At 45.9% G+C, this 26,690-nt stretch overlaps 1 protein-coding gene across 3 annotated transcripts in view; it reads left to right on the top strand.

Annotated features, from left to right (window-relative positions):
• Window positions 1–12,261, top strand: part of RASGRF1 (Ras protein specific guanine nucleotide releasing factor 1) — a 128,950-nt gene extending 116,689 nt beyond the window's left edge. For all 3 annotated transcript variants that reach the window (XM_010379646.2, XM_010379645.2, XM_010379647.2), the window contains 3 exons: window positions 1,600–1,717; window positions 3,074–3,142; window positions 9,975–12,261. In XM_010379646.2, the coding sequence (XP_010377948.2) occupies window positions 1,600–1,717; window positions 3,074–3,142; window positions 9,975–10,067 (280 nt within the window). In that variant the 3' untranslated portion in view covers window positions 10,068–12,261. The remainder of the gene's footprint in view (window positions 1–1,599; window positions 1,718–3,073; window positions 3,143–9,974) is intronic.
• Window positions 12,262–26,690: the final 14,429 nt, after the last annotated feature.

The raw sequence follows: 26,690 nt of genomic DNA, 5'->3' as shown, positions 1-26,690 counted from the left end.
CTGTGTCCCTAACGCCAGGCATCTGCCTCCTACACGACTTTGCCATACTGTGCCAACTGTACTTGTATTTACCTAACAGCCTCTTTAAATTAATTCACTTTTTCCCAAAAATATATAAGAAGGAAATTTCTATATCATGACAAATGGAAAACCAGCATACTTGCTGTAAATACAAGAATGCCATTAAAAAATATATGGTAAAAACAAAATAACGTTATTGAATTCTGACCAAATACTGGTGCTTGCCAACACTCTGATTCTGACACCTGTCGCTATTTGTTTAAAAAGATAAAATGTGAAAGGAGAATGGCAAGTATCAAAAGTGTCAAAGTCACACTATCACCAAATGAGGCACTCTCCCTGAGCAGAAGGGGGAAAAGTAAAAATCCAATGTTTCTTACCACGTGAATTCGTGTTATTTAATATTGTGCCTGTAAGTCACCTAAAATCAGCTATCAGACCACCTAAAATTGTCTTAGCTGGCATCATTGCTTTATACATGAGGAGCCTGAGGACCAGAGAGGGAAAGGCCTGGCACGGGGTCACACAGTAGGCAGGTGAGGGACAAGGCCCAGGTTTCTGCTCTTGCTCTATCATCCTCCTGGCCTCCCCTTCCTCCAGGTTAGCAGGGTTACCAGGCGGCCATAAGGAGACAAAGGTGAGATGGACTGGGAATGAGGGTCACTGCACTGTGCTCGATGATGCCACCGTATCTGTGTGCTGAGCTGAGAGGAGGTGGTAGAGCACTGAGGAGGAGGCCCCAGAAGGAGCTAAAGGGAGCCCTGCTGGCACATAACAGCTGCCAGGCTCCATCACAGCCTCCATCAACCCTTACCCAGCATCCAGCCAGGGGCACCAGAACATGCTGGGAAGGAGCAGTAACAGGAGCCCCTGCTTTGGACCAAAAATCAGAGAGGCATGGCCTATCACTCCAGGGGCCCCGCTCCCAAAGATGCAGTCCCCCAAGAGTCACCAACTATGGAAACTATCACCCAACCTCCTGCCCCAAAGCTAAGATCACTTTCAGGAAAGTGATCTCAGAGAGCAAGGGTTCCCTGCCCTGGCACCCAAGCCCAGTGCTTAGGTGGGTGGGAGATGCCAGTGGAGACAGAGGTCTCAGGGAGCAGAGACAAGGGAGTCAGATAGGGTACTGGCAGGAGTGGGGTGGCTGGGGCTGCAGAGTCCTCCGGGAGGTGATTCAGGGGGCAGATCTTGATGGAAGAGGCTCAAGGAGAGATAGGAAAGGTGAGTCTAGAGGGGCTGGTGACAGAGCCCAAGGACTGACTGGGACAGAAGGCAGGGAGGTAGGGGAGGACCTTCTGGCTCGGGAAGGAAAGAGACAATTTGAGATGCCCCAGTGGGTATAAGAGGCCCCAGTCAGTACCATGTCGCCCTCACCACCCCAGAGGACTGGCCCTGAGACCCAGCTGACAGTCCTAGGCTTGTAGAATAGTCAGTCCTAGAGTATAGTGTGATTCTTGGTGACTGCACGTCCCTTTGCCTCTAGCAAAGCAAAAGGTGCACGTGGGATGTTCTGTTCTTGGTAGACGTTGCCTTTTTTTAAATGAAAAATGTTTGTTAATTCCGTTTGCTTCCAAGTTGTGACCCACCCTGTGTCCCTTACCTGGGGATGTACCTCACCGACCTGGCCTTCATTGAGGAGGGGACGCCCAATTACACGGAAGACGGCCTGGTCAACTTCTCCAAGATGAGGATGGTGCGTTCCCCCCAGCCAGGCAGGGGAAGGGGGGTGTCGAAGCCCAGATGACTCGACCTGGGACCCACCCACACTCTGCCCCCCAAGGCTCAACCTGCTGCATAGGGTGCCCCCATTTGGGAGCCTGGGTCCAGCTTCCCAATGAGAGCCATCACTATCATTGATGAGCATTTAGAATCTGGCAAGCCCTGAGCCATACTTTCACAGGCATTTCCTCCTCTAGTCCTGACAGTCTGAGAGGTAGCTGCTCTTATTCTGCACCTTTCAGATGAGCAGACTGAGCCTGGGTGAGGTCAAGTGAGCAGCCCAAGGTCACCCCACAAGCAAAAGGCAGAGCTAGGTCTGGAGCCCAGGTCCAGGTGACTCCAGAGCCCCACACTGTTATTCACATCCATCTGTATTGTTCATATTGATGCTTGCTGTGGACTAAGTAAAACCACTTACACAGCACCTCCTAAAAAAATAAGTTTCCAATTTTCCCAGAAAAATCAAGAACCTGAGATAAGGGATGAGGAGACTTCTCCCATCAGAAACAGGATTCTAACCGTCCCCTTCTCCCCTCTCACTTCAACTGGAAAGCCTCTACTTGAACCAGTTTTGTATAATGGGCCTCTACATTTGATTTTTGTTGGATGGAAAGGGTTTCTTCAGGCACCATCCTGAAGAGCGAAAGCCCCTTTTTGTCATGTCTTGTGCACAGCAGGCACTAAGGAAGTGGCAGATACCTTTAACTTTTGCTGGAGTCGTAGGGTTTTGTTTTAGTGATGTTAGGTAGCTTATGCCACTAATTAAAGGAGATTTTTTTCTTCTCTCAGTCACATAGTGTAATTTACCTACAGAATCTTGACAAGTCTTGGAAGCAGATTTCTGATTTAAGAAAAAAGAAAAAAACATGAGGCCGGGTGTGGTCACTCACACCTATAATCCCAGCACTTTGGGAGCTGAGGCGGGTGGATCACTTGAGGTCAGGAGTTCGAGACCAGCCTGGCCAATATGGTGAAACCCCATCTCTACTAAAAATACAAAAATTAGCTGGGTGTGGTGGCATGCACCTGTAATCCCAGCTACTCAGGAGGGTGAGGCAGGAGGATCGCTTGAACCCAGGAGACAGAGGTTGCACTGAGGCGAGATCATGCCACTGCACTCCAGCCTGGGTGACAGAGCAAGACTCCATCTCAAAAAATAAAACTAAAAACAAACACACATGATGCCTCTGTGGGACCTTCCAGGAGGCAACACGTATGGAATTAAGAGGCTGACTTCAGATTTTGCTGTTGATGCCCCTTCAGTTCTGCAACATGGGGGGTAGAACTAGGAGAGCAAACTGTGTTCTGAAACTCTTCTTCCTTCCCACAGATATCCCATATTATCCGAGAGATTCGCCAGTTTCAACAAACTGCCTACAAAATAGAGCACCAAGCAAAGGTAAGCTGGTGCCTTTTCCTGGTCACTTGCATGCTTTCACAGTGGCTCTGTCTAGGCCACCTTCCACCCTATTCCCTCCATACCCATCCACTTTCCCTTCCAGAATTCTCCTGGGCCCAGCTCAAACACTATCCCTGTAAGCAAGCCTTCCCAAGTCCCTATTTCTTCAAATTGGGTCTGTGTTCATCTTGTGACTCTTGTCTGGTTTTACCTACCGTAGGATGGTTTATTTTCATGTCTAATCTCCCCCAGGGCAAGAGAGGCAGAGTTGATAACATCTGTTTCTGAAAGGTACTATGCTCACAAGTTACAAAATCCGCAGATACAAGGAGTGCACAGTGAAATGTTCCCCAGCCACCTAGTTCCCCTTCCAAAGGCAGCATTTCCACCCATTTCTTGTGTCTAGGTCCACAGGCAGTCCATAAGCACAAGCAGACTTTGCATACTCTTCTCCAGCATACTATATACTGCTCAGTATCATTCTTTTTTCTCCTTCATAATATATCTTGGTGATCATTCTCTATTAAAACAGAAGCATCCTCATTCTTGCTTACAGCTGCAGAGGAATTTATTTATTTAGCCAGTCCTCTGTATTGATGGTCATTTAGGTTGTTTTGATATTTTGCTGCTACAGACAAGGCACAAAGAAATACTTTGTACATCCAGAAACAGGCAGGGAGGGCCATAGGGTATGGATCCCCAGGGTCTGTGCTGCTCTGAGGGCCTAGAGAGCCTCAGTGGAGGAGGAGAATCTTGGAAGAGTTTTCCTGGTTGGGGTGGACATGTCTTTCTTGCAGAGAGACAAGCTTGTATAAGGCTAAGTACAGTGACCCACCACCACCACCAAATGGCTGGCTGCAGAGAGCAGCATCAGACCTGGGACTTTGTCCTTAGGACCATAGGAAGCCCTGAAAGGAGGTTATATAATTGGACTAGTTTGCATTTTTAAAAGATTGCAAGGCCATGTAAGAGAATGGTTGGTCTGAAAAAAAAAAAAAAAAAAAAGTCTCAGCTCGCCAAAAGAAAAAAAAATTGTTTAATAAAAAAGAATGGTTGTCATTTTAGTCTCATTTTATTATTCAAAGCCTGTGCTGTTAGCCCCATTTTACAGATAAAATAACTGAGATTTGCTAACCCAGACTCTTGGGCTCCCAATACTATGACTTTTCTTTTCTTTTATTATTATTATTGTTTGTTTGTTTGTTTGTTTGTTTGTTTGTTTGTTTGTTTGTTTTGAGACGGAGTCTCACTCTCTTGCCAGGCTGGAGTGCAGTGGTACAATCTTGGCTCACTGCAACCTCCACCTCCCGGGTTCAAGCAGTTCTTCTGTCTCAGTCTCCCAAGTAGCTGGGATCTGGGACTTTGTCCTTAGGACCACGGGAAGCCCTGAAAGGAGGTTGTATAATTGGATTAGTTTGCATTTTTGAAAGATTGCAAGGCCATGTAAGAGAATGACTGGTCTGGCACGCCACTATGCCCTAGTAATTTTTGTGTTTTTAGTAGAGACGGAGTTTCACCATATTGATCAGGCTGGTCTCAAACTCCTGACCTCAGGTGATTCACTCACCTCAGCCTCCCAAAGTGTTGGGATTACAGGCATGAGCCACCGCACCCAGCCTCCAATCCTATGACCTTTCTTCTCTGCCCAGAGATACAGCATCTTAACCTCCTAGTGTGCAGTTCGCAAAAACATCCAACTCCAGACACACCCTCAAGCACACCAGAAAATCAAGCTTTTATTGTTTTTCCCTTCTAATGTCCTTTGTGATCGATGTATTGTTTGAGAATGTGTCTATTTTTTGCCATGTTCTGAGAACTCATGATCTGCTTTATAACCGATAGCCATATCGAAGGAGAAAAATCAGTGGAGCAACTACAATTAGTTAAACTGGCCACTTTTGCTTTGCTTTCCATTAATTCTCTCACTCTACAAATATTCACTGAGCAAGTCCTACATGCCAAGCACTCTAGTAGGCTCTTGGCTCAGCAGTGAACAAAATAGATAAACTCTTGGCCGTCACGAGCTTGCCTTCTAGAGGGAGATAGACTAAGAGGCAAAAAATATAATATGACAGATGATGATTACAACCATGGAAGAAATGAAGCAAGGGAGAGGAATGGGAGGTTGGGAAAGGAATAGGGGGCCATGGGGTCCTAGAATTTTCTTTTCTTTTCTTTCTTTCTCTCTCTCTTTCCTTCCTTCCTTCCTTCCTTCCTTCCTTCCTTCCTTCTCTCTCTCTCTCTCTTTCTTTCTTTCTTTCGACGGAGATCTTCCTCTGTCACCCAGGCTGGAGTGCCGTGGCGTGATCCCAGCTACTTTTTGTACTTTTAGTAGAGACAGGCTTTCACCATGTTGGTCAGGCTGGTCTCGAACTCCTGACCTCGTGATCCACCTGCCTCAGCCTCCCAAAGTGCTGGGATTACAGGTGTGACCTAGGATTTTCAGTGTTGGACAAAACAGAAATAAAGGGCATCATGAGCCACAACATCACCTATGTTATGCATCAAAGTGCTTGAATCTAATCAGGAGGAACCAACAGACAATTTCAGAATATGGGACGTTCTGTGAGACAACTGGTCTGTAACTCAGTGGTATGCTAGTAAATGTTAAACTGGTTTTGGGGGTGGGGGATTGAGTCCTGATGTGTAGCATTTGCTGTTGAAGAGAAAAACGATTGGAATACTGTTAAAAATGGTAAAATTGGAACACTTGTTTAAAATAGTAGGTTTTTTCAAACCTAATGCAATAGAGGCCAAGACTGTTTCTTGGGGGAGAGAGATTGAACTCAGCTGCAAATACAACAGGGACAAGTGGGGATTTGTAGTCAATGGGTCGAGGAAGGGGGTCAGTGGATGGAAAATTACTAAGAGGAGATATCAAGAGTAGGGGAATTCTTGCTGAACTGGCCTAACGAGGTTTTTATTAAAGTCAGGCCAAGGACTTCAGATATCAGGGTTGGAGAATGAAGAAAAATACACGATCTCGGCTCACTGCAACTTCTGCCTCCCGGGTTCAAGTGATTCTCCTGCCTCAGCCTCCCAAACTAGCTGTGATTACAGGTGCCCGTCACCATGCCTGACTAATTTTTGTATTTTTAGTAGAGACGGGGTTTCACCACATTGGCCAGGCTGGTCTCAAACTCCTGACCTCAAGTGATCCATCTGCTTTGGCCTCCCAAAGTGCTGGGATTATAGAGCCACTACACCTGGTAACGTGAGATTCTTATACCAGCCTGGGATGGGTTGTTTTTGATGATTAAATATGACAACCTTTGTGAAAGGACTTGATAAAAAGCATTGCTGTCTGATGCAAGAACTCGTGCATACATGAGTAACAGTTGGTTTCTGGTCTCCGTGGATGGGGGCGGGATTTTGAGGGCCTGGTGAGGGGGTCTAATGTGGCTAAAGAGGGAGGTTGTTGGCAACTGCATGGCTAGAGCCCCTGCTTTGGAGGCAAGAACTTCAGGGAAAGAGCAGAGGTGTTTAAAGGCAGTGAGTCTCCAGTGTCCATGTGCATCCGAATCACGCCCACCAAAAAGAGTGAGTTGTACTGTATGTACCTTTTTTAAAGTGAAACAATATTCAATGCTTGACAAGCCTACTCTGCTGACAGTGTTGGCCATTGATAAACACTGTCTTGAAAGAAATATGAAAAATGCAGTAAGGAACCCATGATCCTTCTCCTAGGGATTTACACTTTAAAAACTTAGTTGAGGCAAAAGGCTATATTCTAGAAGATCTTCATCGCAACATTTATTTTATATATAAAATAGCAAAAAAACCTGAAAACAACTGGTCAGGAGTTCTCGACCAGCCTGGCCAACATGGTGAAACCCGTCTCTACTAAAAATGCCAGGCGTGGTGGTGCACACCTGTAATCCCAGTTACTCGGGAGGCTGAGGTGGGAGAATTGCATGAACCCAAGACGCAGAGGTTGCAGTGAGCCGAGGTCACACCACTGCCCTCCAGCTTAGGTGATAGAGCGAGACCTCATCTCAAAAAAAAAAAAAAAAAAAAAAAAACCTGAAAACATATCCAACATATCCAACATATCTTACATACCCAATAATAGAGAAAGAGGTTAGTAAATATAGTGCAAGATGATGCAGTCTTACAGCCACTAAAAAGTGTAACTTTGGAGATTTTGTTATGGAAACATGGACATTTTTCCTAATAGTATAAGTGAAAGCATACCAAGTGCTAGCCATTCCGTAGGTACAACTATGGAAAAGTACTTTTGTATTTTAAGAACTAGACGATCACACACACAAAAAAATGAAAACAGTTATTTTAGAGTGGTGAGATTACGGGCTTCTGTTTTTCTCCAAAAATGTATTTTATATGGTTACATCCTTTCTTCTACAATAAAAAATATTAAGACAAAAGTATCAACATAATTCAGCAGGATTTGAGGGTCTGTGTTTGTGTGTTCATCCAGCCTGGGAACCACAGAGTTGCCATGTGGATCACACAGGGCTCATCCAGAAGGCACCATGGTCACAGTGGGCCCTGGAAAAGTCTCAGAAGTTACCAAGAAAATTCCAGGGTTTTCTTCCATCTCCTGCTTTTTTGTCTCCTTAAACTTTCCCTCAAGCTCTGATGTGCAATACAAATAAATATTACTGACCAGGGCCAGTGGCTCACACCTGTAATCCCAGCACTTTGGGAGGCCAAGGCAAACTCCTGAGGTCAGGAGTTCGAGACCAGCCTTGCCAACATGGTGGAACCCTGTCTCTACTAATAATACAAAAATTAGCCAGGCATGGTGACATGTGCCTGTAATCCCAGCTACTCGGGAGGCTGAGGCAGAAAAATCGCTTGAACTCTGGAGGCTGAGGTTGCAATGAGCCAACATCACATCGCACCACTGTACTCCAGCCTGGGTGACAAGAGTGAAACTCCCCCTCAAAAAATAAATAAATAAATATTACTGCTCTTCAGTCTTCTTTCATTAACAGCTTTGCAATGGTGGTATATGCTGCCAGTCTCCCTCGAAAGTACAATGTCTTAGGAAAATTAGCCTGACTTAGCCAAGTCAGGTCAAGAGTTCGACACCAGCCTGGCCAACATGACAAAACCCTGTCTCTACTAAAATTGATCCTGCACATGCTCACTATGGAGGAAACTAATCAGTTTGCTGATCCCCAGGGAGCTTGGGAGGTAGAGATTCATGCGTTCTAGAAAGGACTGTTCACATGACGCTACTATCTAGACATAAAAGACTATTTCACACAGTCATAAAATCACCATGTCTTTATCAGTGGGTGTAGGTTAAACCAGACTGTGATATCTAAAGTCATCTTCCTAGAAGTGCTGGGTATGAGCTGCTAATCGGACATAGTAATCACTTTATCTGCTATCAGCGTAGCAGACAGCTGGTTCCATCCTTTATAGTAGCAGAGTCAATTAGCCAAGACAAAAGCAGCAGACTTTATTTTTCTCAAGCAGCTATCAAAAGATTCCCAAACATATAATAAGAAAATTTGGCTAGGCACAGTGGCTCGCACCTGTAATCCCAGCACTTCAGGAGGCCGAGGCAGGTGAATCACTTGAGGTCAGGAATTCAAGACCAGCCTGGCCAACATGGCAAAACCCTGTCTCAACTAAAAATACAAAAATTAGCCAGGCATGGTGGTGCATGCCTGGGATCCCAGCTACCCAGGAGACTGAGACGGAAGAATCGCTTGAACCCGGGAGGCAGAGGTTGCCATGAGCCCAGACTGTACCACTGCACTCCAGACTAGGTGACAGAGCAAGATGCTGTCTCAAAAAAATTTTTTTTCTTTCTGCTCTGGATTTATGTAGGGGGGAGAAATGTGCCTTTAGTTCCAAACAACTGACAAATAAATAAGTCTTGGAAAGACACTTTTTGGAGCAGGGGGCTGCCTGTGAGGTTAGAGCTCAGATCTCTCATTGCACATTTAATGCACAGGCATTCAGCAAAATGCTTCAGAGCAGGAGTGGGGTGGGGAGAGAGGAGAAGACAGGATAACCTAACTCATATGATGCATCTTTCTGATTTTCCACTGTTAAGATTTCTCCCCAGGGTAAGAAAAAGGGAGGCTCTTCTCTCACACAGCCTCCATTTCTACTTGCCTCTCTTGGAGTGAATCTCTCACAGTACCATGTAATCCTAGTGTTTAAATATATTTTATCCCAACATTTTATTATAAAACGTTTTATTTTTATTTTATTTTAAGACAAGGTCTGTACCCACGCTGGGGTACAGTGGTGTGAACACAGCTCACTGCTGCCTTGACCTCGTGGGCTCAAGTGATCCTGCTGCCTCAGCCTCCCATGTAACTGGAACCACAGATGCACACCACAATACCCAGCTACTTTTTTGATTTTTTGTAGAAACAGGGTCTCACTTTGTTGCCCAAGCTGGTTTCAAACTCCTGGGTTCAAGTGATCCTCCTGCCTCAGCCTCCCAAAGTGCTGGGATTAGAGGCATGAGCCACCATGCCCAGCCTTATGAAACTTTTCAAACATACGGAAACACTGACAGAATTGTGACAGACAGATCAAACATAAACACTGACAGAATTGTGAACACATATATCTGCCACCTAATTTCTACAATTGACTTTTTTTTACTTTTGTACCAACCTTAATATTATGACAATATTAAATAATAATCCTAAGACAATACTTACATCAACTACTTAAAACTTATGTCAAGATGGAACGCTACTGAATGCATTTTTGCCTCATGTGCCAACCTGACTCTCCCCAGGAAGAGACTTGGGCCCTAGGAGATAAAGGGCATCCACAATCAGTACTATGGAGGTCCCACAACCCTCCCATTCCCTTTTCTCTTTTCTTTTCTCAGGTAACGCAATATTTACTGGACCAATCTTTTGTAATGGATGAAGAAAGCCTCTACGAATCTTCTCTCCGAATAGAACCAAAACTCCCCACCTGAAGCTGTGCCCAGCCCAGACCCAGCTGTTCCCGGGGACACGTGCTAGATAATACTGTACATATTCGTTTGGTTTCACTGGATTTTCTTCTTCAGTATGTGCTTCTCCAAGAATACAAATTGTCCTTGTTCTTAGATTCTTGTAGAACCGGAATATGAGTTTCTGCACCGTTTCAGACTTTGCCCACCTGTCCCTCCCCTCGTCCCCTGCAGTGCCTGTTTCTTTTAAACAGCTGTACTCTTGGTCCCTCTTCCCTAGACTCCTCACTCTTCTCAGAGGGGAAACAGCACCCTTGCATACAAGAATCTCAGACTCCAGTCCTGCTTCCGTCCCTCTCCAGCCCAGGCTCCTGGGTTGAGGTGGCCACCCAGGCATCCTCCCAGCATGTTCCATGTAGTTGTTATAACTGGGTGGGGGGTGGGGGGTGGGGGGCGGCGGGAGGGGGAACCATACCCTGAAGTCCCGTCATTGACAAATCTTCCCGCTGATGGTGATGTCAATTTCCAAAGCAGCTTCTCCAGCCAAAATCGCAGGTCTCAAAACTCCCCATCTGTCTCCCAGTACCCTGGACGGAAGGGAGTCCTTTCTGCTCAGAACCACACCCCTCGTACAAATGCTGCCATCTCGTTCAGGCCCCATGTTGCTCCTTGCTCTAGGATTAACACCAGATAGCATGAATAGCAGTCTCACTACAACTGGATGAGGCCCTAGACTTCCCGAGGATACGGAGTCACAAACACCAAGCCACGTCGACTCTTGCCGACCGCCGGCCCAGCATTCACTGAAAGTCGGGAACACAAAAATATCACTTTTCCTCTTTAAGCCGCCTAACGGTTACTACAAGCTTACATTGAGATGCTCTAAGTCTGTATACCTTGTGATAATTAGTACCACACTGTAGAATTAGGAAATCAATAACCAAGTGTTTTTATTGCATATACTGTAGTCCTGTCTAAATGCCTTCTAGCAGGAATATAGTAATGTAGTGCTTATTCTGTGAATATTACCATGTATTTTTTACATTGTACAGTATAGAAAACACAGGTTAACTCCGAAGTGGCAGGCATGCTCCACTACAACAGACAGACAACTTTTGCTGTAAGCAATACCTAGTGGTATGAGAATTCTATTTCAAGTCCTAAAATATTTCAACTTACAGCTGGTTTGGAAAACAATTTCCATTTTTGTAAAAATATATGTTTCCTGATTACCTCTTGCTAATAAATCTATTCTATCTCAGGGTGAACAGCGAGTTTTGATGGGTTTCATTTGTTCAGTCAAAGAATATTTGATGAGCACTTGCTCCTTACCCAGCCCAGGCTGGGACCAGAGATCCAGAGTGTCAAGGACACTGCTTTTTAGGCACCAACAGTTTGATGGGGAAGACTGTTTCAGTTGCCTACTGCACCAAGAACAAGCCACTCCAAAACATAATGGCTTAAAACCATTTTTTGTTACCTTTCACAGTTCTGTGGGTTGACTGGGTCCGGCTGTCGGTTCTTATTTGGAGTCTCTCATGAAGTTTCAGTCACACAGCAACTGGGGCTGGAGTCATCCAAAGGCTCAACTGGACCGGGTGGTGCTCTAGTTGGTGCACCAAGATGGTGCTGTCACATGACTGGGTGTTGATGTCTGCTGGGCTGCACTGGGGCTGTTCATGGGAGCATCCACACATGGCCTCTCTATGTGGCTTGGGCTCCTCACAGTCTGGCACCTGGGTTCCAAGAGTGACTGTTGCAGCAGCCTCAGGCAGAAGCTGCAAGGCTGCCCAGATGACATCCTGCCCAGCTGTGTCCTCACTGTCACCCAGGAAGGGAAGCCCCGGAACACCACCCTCAGTCACAGGCATGGGGCCCACTGTAAGGCACAACCCCTTCCAGAGCTCCCAAGGCCGCCTCCCCTGGGACCTGCAGCCACCTGGCTCCATAACCGCTTTTCCGTTCCCTCCAGGCATTTCCATCCCCTACTTTGTGCTCGGATCTGAGGGGGATAGCAAGTGGAGAAAGAGGGGATCTAGAGGGAGAAGGTTCTAGATCCTTCTTTTGACTGCCACCTGGTTTTGACTGCCAGCATTACCTGCTTCATGAGCTCAGCCAAGTCACTTAACCTCTCAGAGCTTCAGTGTTCTCATCTGAAAAATGGGGAGGAAAATGATATCTCATGACAGAGTAGAATTAAATGAATTATTATAATTAATGGTATTAACTACCATTAAACAGTTAGTGGTAGAGAAGGAAGAGTGTGTTTTGAGGTGCCAATGAAGTACTATAATACAAGCTGCTTTGTTAAGCAAGACATCAGCTGTTACTCCTGACACCAAAAGCCATCCTGGGGTTCCATGGGTCAATGGCTTTGATACCAAAACAAACTTGGATCCACCTGCTTGGCACAGCAAAGACAAGCACTGACACTGGGATTGCAGCAAGAGAAAGTGAGGCGTTTATTGCAAGGGCACCAAGCAAGATGAATCACGCCACTCATGCTTAACACCTGAACTTAAGTCTTTACCCTACCTGATGGCTTACAGGTAAGAGTTTTTAAAGTTGGGATGGCAGGGGTTACAGGCAAGGTCATAAATCCACACACGGAGGCTATACTTTGATTAACATATAAAGGCGGTTGCATCTTGAGGCGAGTGCTGTGCACCGGTCATAGGTAGAGTCAAAAATTTTCTGGGCCAGACGCAGTGGCTCACACCTATAATGCCAGCACTTTGGGAGGCTGAGGCGGGAGGATTGCCTGAGCTCAGGAGTTCAAGACCAGCCTGGGAAACATAATGAAACCCTGTCTCTACTGAAAATACAAAAAATTGGCCAGGTTCAGTGGCTCACGCCTGTAATCCCAGCACTTTGAGAGGCCGAGGCAGGCAGATCACAAGGTCAGGAGATGGAAATCATCCTGGCCAACATGGTGAAACCCTGTCTCTAATCAAAATACAAAAAATTAGTTGGATGTGGTGGTGCGTGCCTGTAATCCACACCTGCAATCCCAGCTACTCAGGAGGCTGAGGCAGGAGAATCGCTTGAACCCAGAAGGCGGAGACTGCAGTGAGCCAAGATCGCAACACTACACTCCAGCCTGGTGACAGAGTGAGACTCCATTTCAAAAAAAAAAAATTATCTGGGCGTGGTGGTGCACACCTGTAATTCCAGCTACTCAGGAGGCTGAGGCAAAAGAATTGCTTGAACCCAGGAGGCAGAGGTCGCAGTGAGCCGAGATAGCACAACTGTCTTCCAGCCTGGGCGACAGTGCAAGACTCTGCCTCAAAATAAATAAATAAATAAATAAATAAATAAATAAATAAATAAATAATAATAAATTTTTTAAAGATTTTCTGATCTGTAATTGATTAAGGAAGAGAAGCTTTGTCTAAAAATTTGGGATCAGCAGAAAAAAAATGTTAGCTCTGGCTTGTGGACATGACCTCCTCCAGGCCCCTCAGGAAGAAATTTAGAACAAAACTGCAGTCAGAGTTCAGTTCTATGTGCCAGTGGGTCCATTCGGTGGGGTCCCTTCCTCTTCACTGAAGGTGAAAAGCACAGTTGGGCAGTTTGGCCTTCCAGCCTCAGGAGGGAGGCTTCTGCCTCCATCCCCACAAGCAGACACTGGGGCAATGGATGCATCAGATTGGGACTCAAGCATTTCTTCATGTATTCAAAATAGGAAGGCAGTGTGGTGGAGTGATTACAAATTCTAGAGCAGGCCAAGTGTGGTGGCTCACGCCTGTGATCCCAGCTGAGGTGGGAGGACCACTTGAGGTCAGGAGTTCAAGACCAGCCTGGCCAACATGTGAAACCCTGTCTCTACTAAAAATACAATTAGCTGGGCGTTGTGAGGTGCTTGTAATTCCAGCTGCTCCGGAGGCTGACGCAGGAGAATCGCTTGAACCCCAGAGGTGGAGGTTTCAGTGAGCCAGGATCACACCACTGCACTCCAGCCTGGGCAACAGAGCAAGACTGTCTTAAAACAAAAACGAGCTCTAGAGCAGCAGTTACCAGCGGGGCGATTTTACTCCTCACCTCAGAGTCTGAAGACATTTTTGGTGGTCACAGTTGGGGGGGCCAGGTGATACCTCTACTAGGTAGAGACCAGAGATGCTGCTAAATAGCCTACAATGCACAGGACAGCCCCTACCACAAAGAAGTATGCAGCCCAAAATGTCAATCATGCTGAGTTTGAGAATCCCTGCTCTAGAGCCAGACTGCTCAGGTTCAAATCTCGGCTTCACTGCTTACTAACCATATGACCTTAGGCAAGTTACGAGACCACTCTATGCCTCAGTTTTCCCACCTGTACAATGGAGACAAGAATAGTACCTGCCTTGCCAGGTTGTTGTGAGTATTAAATGAGCTGCTACAGGTGAGGTGATCAGCACGTGGCAAGTGCTTGAGAACCATCAGCTGTTGTTCATTCATGAAATATTTCCAGAGCACTTACTTTGTATCAGGCCCTATTCCAGGCATTGCTGACCTAGTGAACAAAGCAAACAAGATCCCTGCCCACACAAGGCCTATGTTCTAGTGGGCGGTGGGGAGTGAGCAATTTTAAAAAATACCCAAAGGAGGCTGGGCACGGTGGCTCACGCTGGTAATCCCAGCACTTTGGGAGGCCAGAGGTGGGTGGATCACCTGAGGTCAGGAGTTCGAGACCAGCCTGATCGATACGGCGAAACCCCGTCTCTACTAAAAATACAAAATTAGCTGGGCATGGTGGCGTGTGCCTGTAATCCCAGCTACTTGGGAGGCTGAGGCAGGAGAATTGCTTGAACCCAGGAGGTGGAGGTTGTGGTGAGCTGAGATCACACCATTGCACTCCAGCCTGGGCAACAAGGGCAAAACTCCGTCTCAAAAAAATTAAATAAATAAATAAAATGAATTACCCAAGGTAGGGTGATAAAGACCACAAGGACAATCAACAGGGGAACACTGAGGCTGGGATGTCTAGCCTGAAACTTGGATAATGCAAAGCCAGATACCTATCGTTAAGGAAGCTGTGAGGTCATCACTCACTCACTCACCTTGAGAGTGAGCCCGGGACTCCTCTTATAGGCCTGCTGGGCACCCCCCAGGGATGGAAATAAAGGAAAATCTTGAGTTCCTTCAAGGGAAATTCCAGGCACCTCCTCTCCCTGAGAAGCAAATGAGAAACTTGATAAGCAGGAAGGTAACAGTAGCCTGAAACAATAGCCAAGGAAGTTAGAGTGATGGGATGTTCCCTATGAAAACCAAAGATAACCTCTTAATATATATTATTTTTTAGGAACCCAGATGACCCTGGCACATAGCAGGTAAGGGGGAACCAGGACTAACCTCTGTCCATCACTCTTTGCTCTTCCTGAGGGACCTGGAGGAGGTCATGCCCACGAGCCAGAGCTAACATTTTTCTCTGCTGATCCCAAATGTTTAGACAGAGCTTCTCTTCCTTAACAATTACAAATCAGAAAATCTTCAAATCCACCTATGACCCATGCCCCCCTCCCCAAGATGTCCAGAATTTTTAGGTCCAATCAATACATAGCCTCCACATTTTGGGGGTTTGTTGCTGTTGTTTGTGGTGGTAGTGGTGTTTATTTGAGACAGGTCTCACTCTGTTGCCCAGGCTGGAGTGCAGTGGCATGATAATAGCTCATTGCAGCCTCAACCTGCTAGGCTCAGGTGATCCTCTCACCTCCGCCTCCCGAATAGCTGGGCCCACAGGTGTGTGCCACCTTGCCCATCCTGCCTCCATGTATTGATTTATGACATTGCCTGTAACCTCTGCCTCTCCACCTTTAAAAGCCCTTGCTGTAAGCCATGAGGGAATTCAGGTCTTAAGCATGAGCTGCCCTATTCTCCTTGCTGGGTGCCCTGCAATCATTGCCTCCCTTTCTCTCACTGCAATCCCAATGCCAGTGTTCGGCTTTGCTGTACCAGGTGGGCAGACCCAAGTTCTGTTTGGTAACAACCTGCTGCAGATGGTCAGTGTTCTGATCTGGCGGGAGGCACTGGGCGATTCTCAGGGACTTTTTCAGGACCTACACTAGGATGAGGCAAGAGAAGTACCCACTCAGGTATAACGTTTAAGGGGCTGCCAAAAAAAAAAAAAAAAAAAAAAAAAAAAAAAAAAAAAAGGTATTATTATTGAAATGAATAACATTTTATGGCAATATTTTAAAAAGTCAAAATTTACAATAAAATCCACAATGACCAAGACACCAAAATAATCAAAGACAGGATCAATATTTCTGGTGTTCTTCTTTTGCCTCAGGCTTCAAAATGTTAGACACTGGGCTTCTTGGCCCTTGGTCAATGAATCATAAAATACTTCTAGTTCACAGAAGGAAATAGCACTCTAGGCTCTAGGCTAGTTCCTGGGGAGAGAGGCAGTGGGTTTGGTTAGCTTCTCTGTTTACTGGTGGATGTATGTGGTTGGTTGGTTTTTCAGGATCTTCCCTCCCAACTCTATGAAGGAGTTTTTTAAGGTCAGCACAGACGAAAGTTTGCACCTGGCCTATTAGCATTTTTTGGTGTAAGTGGGTTTCACAATGGCAGATGGTGTCACCTGTTGATGTATGACTGCCCCTCAGCAGGCTTCATGCTCTTGCCTGGTGTTTAAAGATTATAGTCTCTTTCCAAACAGTGGCCCTGTGGAGGCCTCCCTGGCTGCCAGGCCAATAACAAGCTGAAGAGGCAGGTTGTTATTGTCAGGGGAGTATGAAGGTGCCACCCAGAACCACCCACCCTTTAAGCATTCATGAAGTGCCTGTGTGTGCATACCTAGGTAACAAGCATGTAACCAGCTCCTGACCTCCCCAAGCCCATGACCCAGCTGGAGAGTGGAAAACCACAGGTCAAATAACATGTGTTTAGCTCCCAGCACACACATCGCTCCAGACTCCAGATCCTTATAGCCAACCACCTAGAAGCTGTCTCAATTTGAGGGCCCTGTTTCCACCTCCAACTCACCTGGACCAAACTGAGCTCATCTTCTCCATCACATCTCAGCTCCCTCAACTCCCCACTCAGTTGTGCAAGCCAGAAACCCAGAAGTCACCCCTAACCCCTCATCTTTCTCTTCCTTCCCACAAAGGGTCACCACATCCAGTCAATATTAACCTCCTAATTATCTTTCTAATAGAGACAGGAGGCAGAGAAATTCTAGGCAGACAAGGGCAGGTCCCCAGCAAAACCCCACCTTCCAGCTGAAAACCCTGTAACCCACAGTCCAAAGTGAGAACTTATATCCCTGTTTGCCCTCTCCCAGTTGGTTCTTTCTGAATTTTTTTTTTTTTTTTTTTTTTTACCAATCAAATGTTGCCTTTTCCAAAACTACCTATGGCCCGCCCCACCCCGTATCCTGTGCCTATAAAGACCCCAGATTCAGTTGGTAGAGGGGAAGAAGCGGCTTAACTGGAGAGAGGCAACTTGACTTCAGAGGAATGACTGGACTTCAAAGGACAGACCACTTAACTTCAGAGAAGAGCTGGCTGGGGACAGCTGGACTTCAGGGAAGATTACCTGCCCATCCCACCCCCTCTCCAGCTCCCCTCTCTGCTGAGAGCCATTTCCACCACTAAATAAAATTATCTGCCTCCACCATTCTTCAAGTGTCTGTGCGACCTCATTCTTCTTGGACACTGGACAAGGGCTTGGGACCCACCAAGTGTGGGTACCCAAAAAAGGCTATCACACTGGCCCTTTGCCCTCGCTGGTGGAGGGCAAACCCCCACACGATGAGGCAAGGGACTCACTGAGCTGATAACACACCACTGTCCACGGACAGTGGAGCTAAGAGAGCATTGTAACACGCCCTGTGTGGTTTCAGGGGTCACAAGCACCCCCACCTGGGTGCCGCTGCAGCGCCTGCACAGAGCCTGCTCCTGCTAGTGCTCAAAGCAGCCAACCAGATCTCACGCTTGTTCACCCATGCCTGATCTGCCCATGGGGCCTGCATGGAGCCATTATGCTAAGTGAAATAAGCCAGTCACAAAAGAACAAATTCATATGACACCCACTCATATGAAGTACCTAAAGTAGTCAAATTCATAGAGACAGAAAGTAAAATCCTGGCTGGCAGGGGCAGAAGGAAGTTATTGTTTTATAAATATAGAGTTTCAGTTTTGCAAGGTGAAAAGAATTCTGGAGATGGACAGTAGTGGCAGCTGCACAATAATGTAAAATTCCCTAATGCTACTGAAACATACATTTAAAAGTGGTTAAGGCCCAGCACAGTGGCTTATGCCAGTAATGCCAGCACTTTGGGAGGCCAAGGTGGGTCGATCACTTGAGGTCAGGAGTTCGAAACCAACCTGGCCATCATGGTGAAACCCCATTTCTACTAAAAATACAAAAATTGGTTAGGCACAGTGGCTCACGCCTATAATCCCAGCACTTTGAGAGGCTGAGGCAGGCGGATCATGAGGTCAGGAGTTCAAGACCAGCCTGGCTAACATGGTGAAACCACATCTCTACTAAAAATACAAAAATTAGCCAAGCGTGGTGGCATGCACCTGTAGCCCCAGCTACTCAAGAGATTTGAGGCAGGAGAATTGCTTGAACCCAGGAGGCGGAGGTTGCAGTGAATGGATATCATGCCAGTGCATTCCAGCCTGGGCAACAGAGCAAGACTCTGTCTCAGAAAAAATAAGGGTAAGATGGTATATTTTATGTTATATGTATTTTGCCACAATAAAAAATTTTAAATAACAACAAACCCATAATGCATAATGCATTATGCATTAACTTTTCAAAATAAAAAATAACCATTTTCCAAAACGAATAGTTTAGTGAGAAGACCGGCATCATTTTACATTTTTGCAAATCTCTTTAATATGTGGCTTAACAGAAGCAGCTGCTTCTGAATTCAATCAACTATGATATCACAGGCCACGTAGACTTTGGAAAACTACTGTATGCTCATGAGAGAATAAGAAGGAAAAGGATAATATCTTAATATTGGTGTAGAAATTGTCTCTACCTCACAAACACCTTTTGAAAGCCACCACTCTGCACCAAGCCTTGACTGGACTTTTTTTTCTTTTTTTTTTTTTTTTGGAGACAGAGTCTCACTCTATCCCCCAGGCTAGAGTGCAGTGGCGCCATCTCAGCTCACTGCAACCTCCGCCTTCTGGGCTGAAGCGATTCTCCTGCCTCAGCTTCCCGTTCTCCTGCCTCAGCTTCCCAAGTAGCTGAGAGTACAGGCGCACGCCACCGTGTCCGGCTATTTTTTTATTTTTATTTTTAGTAGAGACCAGGTTTCACCACGTTGGCTAGGCTGGTCTCAAACTCCGGACCTCAGGTGATCCACCCACCTTGGCCTCCCAAAGTGCTGGGATTACAGATGGGAGCCACCATGCCCACTAGACCTGTATAATCTTGCCCTCTCAAACTCCTAGGCTTTCTGTGTCCTTTCTTGGGCATTAATCCTCCTTCCAATCTTTTTTTCAGCTACAGTCGAAGTGATCTTTCCAAACACCAATCTGATCATATTACTCTTGTCCTCTAAATTCTCTAAGGCCATCCCATTCCTCTCAGGATAAAGTTCAAAATTCTTAATGTGGTCTCCAACAAGGAGACCTGTGGTTTCCTTGTCTACCTCCTCTCTCCTTGCTTCCTGGGCTCCGGCCACACAAGCCTTCACTCTGTGTTTCCAACCAAGCTTCTTTCCAACTCCAGGCCTTTGCACATCCTATTCCCGCTTTTCCTCAATATTTATCAGATGGTCTTTCAAGACACCATACCTTTGTCATACATTCTCATGCCTCCTATTTATTTTCCTTACATAATTTGTTACTTAATTCCTATGTTCCTCACTAAAGCATAAACTCCACAAGAGCAAAAACATGGCTGCTTTATTCATCACTGCCTGGTATATTGTGAAATTCTACGGCGAAGGTTTATTGACCAAATGAACCAGGTCTTTTCTATTCAAAATGTGACTCCTAAACCAGCAACATCTGGACAGCCTAGGAATTTATTAGAAATGCAGAATCTCAAGTCACAACTAGACTTCCTGAATCAGAATCTGCATTTTTTTCTTTTTTCTTTTTTTCTTTTTTTTTGAGACAGAGTCTCACTTTGTCGCTCAGGCTGGAGTGCAGTGGCGTGATCTCAGCTCACTGCAACCTCCACCTCCCTGGTTCAAGCAATTCCCCTGCCTCAGCCTCCTGAGTAGCTGGGATTACAGGTGCATGCCATTGCCACCATGCCCAGCTAATTTTTTCGTATTTTTATTAGAGACGGGGTGCATGCACCATGTTGGTCAGACTGGTCATGAACTCCTGACCTCAGGCAATCTGCTCACCTCGGTATCCCAAAGTACTGGGATTACAGGTGTGAGCCACTGTGACCGGCCCAGAATCTGCATTTTAACAACATCCCCAGGTGATTTGTATACACTTGACCATTTTAGAAGCACTAGAATAATATTGTAAAACAGCGATACTCTGTCTCAGAAAAAAGAAAAAGGAAAACCCTCCTACACATGGCCCGACATAACCCTTCCCTATAGAAAGACCCTATAAAACTAACCCACACACTACCCTTGAGGAGCAGCTATTCCTTTTCCTTTCTTGGTTCTGGTTCCCTTGTTCACAAGCTAAAATAAACTTTCTTTGCTATCGTGTCTGGTGATCTCTCTTGATTTCTATCCTGAGAGATTATAATACCCAGGTTGCCACTAACAAAAGCATCTACCACACCTGACTGTTTATATCTCTCTCAGCATGGTGGGCACCATCATCCCCATTTTGCAGATGAGGAAACCGAGACTGTTGCACAGCAAGTGTCCAGGCCAAAGTTAATAATAAAAGTCAGAGCAAGGATCTCCTGTCCCTTCCCACTTCCCTGCCTTTGTCAAAGCTGTTCCCTCCACCCTGAGCACCGTTTTTGCTCTGTCTTTTCTGCCTTTCCAATCCTATCCTTCTTCAAATGTCCTTTCCTCCAGGAAGCCTTTCCTGATTTTCTCCCAGGCAAGGGCTTCATCTATACCCATCTCAGGTCAATAGGCTCTACCTGATGGCACAGACCCATGTCACTTCCCTCACATGAGATTCCACATGGGCCAGGGAAGTCTGACTTAGCTGGTGTCTCATGCAGCTCCCTGATCCATGTCTGACCCATGGGAGATGCTCAGGAATCAGGTCTGATTCAAAGCGGGTTTCCATGAAAAAGGAGATAAAGTGGACTTCATCAAAATTATAACTTCTGTGCATCAAAGGACATCATTAAGAAAATGAAAGGACAACCTATAGAGTGGCAGAAAATATTTGCAAATCAAATATCTCACAATGGTTTAATATTCAGAATACACAGAAAACCCCTATAACTCAACAACAAAAACCAGACAACCCAATTAAAAATCAATTAGCCAGGCATGGTGGAGGGCACCTGTAATCCCAGATACTCGGGAAGCTGAGGCAGGAGAATCGCTTGAACCCAAGGGGTGGAGGATTCAGTGAGCCAATATCGGGCCATCGCACTCCGGCCTGGGCAATAGAGCAAAAACTTCATCTAAAAAAAAAATAGACAAAAGATTTGAATAGGTATTTCTCCAGAGAAAATGCACAAATGGCCAACAAGCATATGAAAAGATGTTCAATACCACTGGTCATTAGGGAAATACACATCAAAACCACAATGAGATACCACTTCATGCCCACTAGAAGAGTTATGATCTGAAAAAAAAAAAAAAAAAAAGGAAAATAATAAGTGTGAGAAAATGGAAAAATAAGAACCCTCATACATTGCTGGTGGAAATGTTAAATGGTTTGGCTGCTGTGAAAAAATAGTCTGACAGTCGCTCAAAAAATAAACAGAGTCACCACATGACCCAGCAATTCCACTCCTAGGTTTATATCCAAGAGAAATGAAAATGTGTCTACACAGAAGCTTGTACCCAAATGTTCATAGCAGCGTTATTCATAATAGCCAAAAGGTGAAAACAGGCCAAATGTCCACCAACAGATGAGTGGATTTAAAAAAACGTAGTATAGGCCAGGTGTGGGTGGTTCACACCTGCAATCCTAGCACTTTGGGAGGCTGAGGCTGAGGACGAATTGCTTGAGCTCAGACTTCCAGACCAGCCTGGGCAACATAGTGAAGTATTTTCTTTACCAAAAAAAAAAAAAAAAAAAAAAAAAATACAAAACTTAGCTGGGCATGGTGGGGAGTGCCTGTGGTCCCAGCTACTCAGGAAACTGAGGTGGGAGGATGGCCTGAGCCTGGGAGATAGATGATTCAGTGAGCTATCATCACACCACTGCACTCCAGCCTGAGCAACAGAGGGAGACCCTGTCTCAAAACCCTGTCTCAAATACAAAAACAGGCCCCGTCTCTACTAAAAATACAAAAATTAGCTGGACATGGGGGCATGCACCTGTAATCCCAGCTACTCGGGGTGGCTGAGGCAGGAGAATCACTTGAACCCAGAGGCAGAGGTTGCAGTGAACTGAGATTGCACCACTGCACTCCAGCCTGGGTGACAGAGCAAGATTCTGTCTCAAAACACACACACACACACACACACACACACACACACACACAAAATGTAGTGTAGCCATACAACAAAATATTACCCAGCTTTAAAAAGAAATAAGTACTGGCTGGGCGCGGTGGCTCAAGCCTGTAATCCCAGTACTTTGGGAGGCAAAGATGGGCGGATCACGAGGTCAGGAGATCGAGACCATACTGGCTAACACGGTGAAACCCCATCTCTACCAAAAAAAAAAAAAAAATACAAAAAACTAGCCCGGCGAGATGGCGAGCGCCTGTAGTCCCGGCTACTCGGGAGGCTGAGGCAGGAGAATGGCGTAAACCCGGGAGGCGGAGCTTGCAGTGAGCCGAGATCCGGCCACTGCACTCCAAACTGGGCGACAGAGCAAGATTCCGTATCAGAAAAAAAAAAAAAGAAAGAAAGAAAAAAGAAATAGGTACTAATGCATGCTATAACTTGGAAGAACCTAGAAATCATTACGCTAAGTGAAAGAAGAGAGACATAAAAGGTCTCTCATCATGTGATTCCTCTTAGGTGAAGTGTCCAGAATAGGCGAATCCATAGAGACAGAAAGCAGATTAGTGGGTGCCAGGGGACTGCGGTGGGGAGAGGGGAATGAGAAATAATTAGTTCATGGGTATGGGGTGTTCTTTGCAGGTGACGAAAAAGTTCGGAAACTAGAGAGAGGTGATAGTTGCACAACATTATAAATGCACTAAACACCACTGAGTTATACACTTTAAAATGGCCAATTTCATGTTGTGTGAATTCTGCCTCAACAAAACAAGAGGAAAACTGGCTGTAACTGCTCATTCACAAAGCACTTCAGATGTGATCAGATTATTTAGATTGATGGGATAACTGAATTACATACCTTAAAATGGTTGAGTATATGCTATATGAATTTCACTTTTTTTAAGTTTAAAAAAAAAAGAAAGAAAAAGGGATTGGCAAGGGAGAGCTTCTCAGAGGAAGGGTCTTAAACTTGTTCTTGAAGGAATAGAAGAAACCCAGGGTTTCTGGAGAGAAGAGGGGCTGGGGCGACCCAGATAAGGTAGACTCTAAGTGATGGGTTGAGTTGCAATAGGGTGAGGAGTCCAGGGAGAGTGGGGCCCCTGTAGCCGGTGGGGGGGTAGAGGCAAGTGGCGGGTGGTTGGGCCTGGGTATGGGGCTGGGTGGGTGGCTGGTCCCAGAAGTGTGGAGAGGCACCACAATGGGGCTTGGTGGTGAAATCTTGTAGGCTCTCTTCTTACCTGGCCTGATTCCATTTTCATTCAGTCAAGACCTTATCAGCCCTTGTTTGCTTGTTTACTATGCAATTATTATCCAAATCAGAGCAAGTGACTCATGACCCAGAAATAGCCAAGGCCCTTCTCATGGCCAGGAAGGGGAGTTAGGAATGTTCTGCTCATGTCGGGCAGGTCCAGGCAAACTTGCAATCCTCTCTGGTCACTGCCTCTTCTGGGTCTCTCCATGGTCCTAACTGTGTCTTCGTATTTCTTTGTTCCCTCTAAATCTTGCACCCACCTGCAAACACCATCCACCCGTTTTTGCTTCTCAGTAGAGACTTATCAAGGCACTCACAAGCCTATTCAGGAGGTGAGTACAGCACCTCCAAATGTCTCTATTCCAGGACCCTAAGCCCTTCAAACATCACCTTCAATGCCACAAGCCTTTTACCATCTGAACTCAGAATAAACAATAAAAACTACTGTTACTGCTACTGCTACCGTTTGTGTTGTGTCTGCAGAGAGCCTGGCTCTGTGTTTGAGCACTAACGCATGAGTGTGTTCCATTTCACTGAAGACACAGGAAACCAGGGGAGTGATTTTCAAAATATGTAACCACCAGTGTGGCGTGGGTACTGAACCACTCAGACTAACGGCCAAACAGATGCACACTGGCTACAGATCAGTCAGCTGCAGGACACCCTGAAAAGCCATGAAGGATTAAACATGAGTGTGTGGTGCAGATCATTAATTCAGGAGCTCAGGAAGAGGAAGTTTCCATAAAGGGGCAATTCATCTGGGGTGAAATTTAGAATAGGTTGAGGAGGGTTGTCACATGTGTCCATGTGAAGAGACTGCCAAACAGGCTTTGTGTGAGCAACAAGGCTGTTTATTTCACCTGGGTGCAGGCAGGCTGAGTCCGAAAAGAGGTCAGCAAAGGGTGGTGGGATTATCATTAGTTCTTAAAGGTTTGGGATAAGTGTGCGAAGTACATTCTTAAGGGCGGGGGAGAATATATCGTATCAGTTACATGAGTGGGAACAAATCACAATGGTGGAATATCATCAGTCAAGGCAACTTTCACTTCTTTTGTGGATCTTCAGTTGCTTCAGGCCATCTGGATGTATACATGCAGATCACAGAGGGTATGACTGCTTAGCTGGGTTCAGAGGACTGACAAGGGTGTGGCTGAGAAGGAGGAGAGGTGGGGAGAAGGATTGAGATGGGTCTGTGTCCAGGACAGGAAGCAGATCTGTGAACTGATACTGAGTGCAGAGGTGGTGGGCATTACAAACAGGATAAGGATATATCACAGAGGGTGTTAAGTGCAAAGCAAAGGAGTATAGGCTGTGAAAATTTGTGAACAAAGAGAGACTGAAGGAGTCCCTGGAGAAGAAACAAATGGAGGCTATAACTGTGTGATTCAGAACTCCTGCCTCTGAACTCCTACCTCCCCCAGAGGCAGGAGTTATGCCAACTAAGCTGGGATAAGCTCACACTGCACAGGAGTTTGCAGCTTGCAGAAGAGTCCAGAAACGAGTACTCTTATCACAGGGCCAGGACTAGGGTGAGAGCAGCGAGGCATATTATTGAGGTGCAAAATGTAAGGGGGTGCCCAAAAATGCAGTAATCAAGATAAATAATGCTTGAATGCAATATGTTTAAAAATGAAAAGTTAATGCAAAAAAAAACACATGGTGAGCAAAATGTCACATTTTAAAATAAATATGGGATCAGGCCGGGCACAGTCGCTCATGCCTATAATACCAGCACTTTGGGGGCCGAGGTGGGCAGATCACCTGAGGTCAGGAGTTCATGACCAGCCTGGCCAACATGGTGAAACCCCATCTCTACTAAAAATGCAAAAATTAGCCAGGCGTGGTGGCGTGTGCCTGTAATCCCAGCTAATCAGGAGGCTGAGGCGGGAGAATTACTTGAACTGGGAGGCAGAGGTTGCAGTGAGCCGAGATCATGCCATTGTACTACAGCCTGGGCAACAAGAGTGAAACTCCATCTCAAAAATAAATAAATAAATAAATGATCGACCTTTGCACTTGCACAGCATAACCTCGCTGCTTCACCCTGATCCTGGCTGTGATGAAACACCAGCTTCTGGACTTTTCTGCAGGTCTTCACACTTTTCTTGGCTGTGGGTGCAGCATCTCCAGCGTTTGGCCAAAGAGGTGGTGTTCTCCATGTTCTCTGACTTTCCAGGGGACAAATAGCGCCTTCTCATTCAGTCAATGGACATTTTTCAGGCTGGACTTCTCTGACCCACAGCCAAGGGAAGTAACCAAGGTGGCTAGGCAGGATGTCTCCTGGCCAACAGAACAAACAAGAAGTTCAAATTCACATTACAACCCAACTGAAGCTGCTTTGGTGACTGAACCTCCTTGATGCAGACTTATACCCCTACTGTATTCGTTACCTTTTCCACTCTACAAACTTTGGTCACTCAACCCTGCATCCATCCATCCCTCCTTCCACCCATCCATCCAACAATAAAACTGTTTGTCCATCTTGTCATGGACAGAGCTGTCTATCCAGCCATCCCTTCTTCTATCCATTCATCCATACATGCATCCAAACACACAGCCAGGCACCCAACCACTGAGCCAATGCTCCACCCACCTACCATATAAAATCAGCCTGTGGATGTGAAAGGAGTCCCACCTGTTACCAGCAGGCCTACTTAACTTCTCCAAGTCTCAATCTCTTCATCTGAAAATTGAGTATGTGTATGCTCATAAGGGCCTTCACAGGGTTGATATGAACAGTAAATAACAAAACCCATGTGAATGGTGGCTATTATATTGCTATTGTACAAAAATGAACATGGCTAAAGGCCCAACTTGTCTGCTACGACGTTGGCTCTAACAGATAATCCGGAAAACCAGTCAAACCTGTAGTTAACAGTTGCGGTGG

Source organism: Rhinopithecus roxellana, chromosome 5, assembly GCF_007565055.1.
Source record: "Rhinopithecus roxellana isolate Shanxi Qingling chromosome 5, ASM756505v1, whole genome shotgun sequence".
In the NCBI taxonomy this organism is placed as follows: Eukaryota; Metazoa; Chordata; class Mammalia; order Primates; family Cercopithecidae; genus Rhinopithecus; species Rhinopithecus roxellana.
The sequence above is the reverse complement of the archived record's forward strand: the minus strand, read 5'-3'. Positions and strand labels throughout refer to the sequence as shown.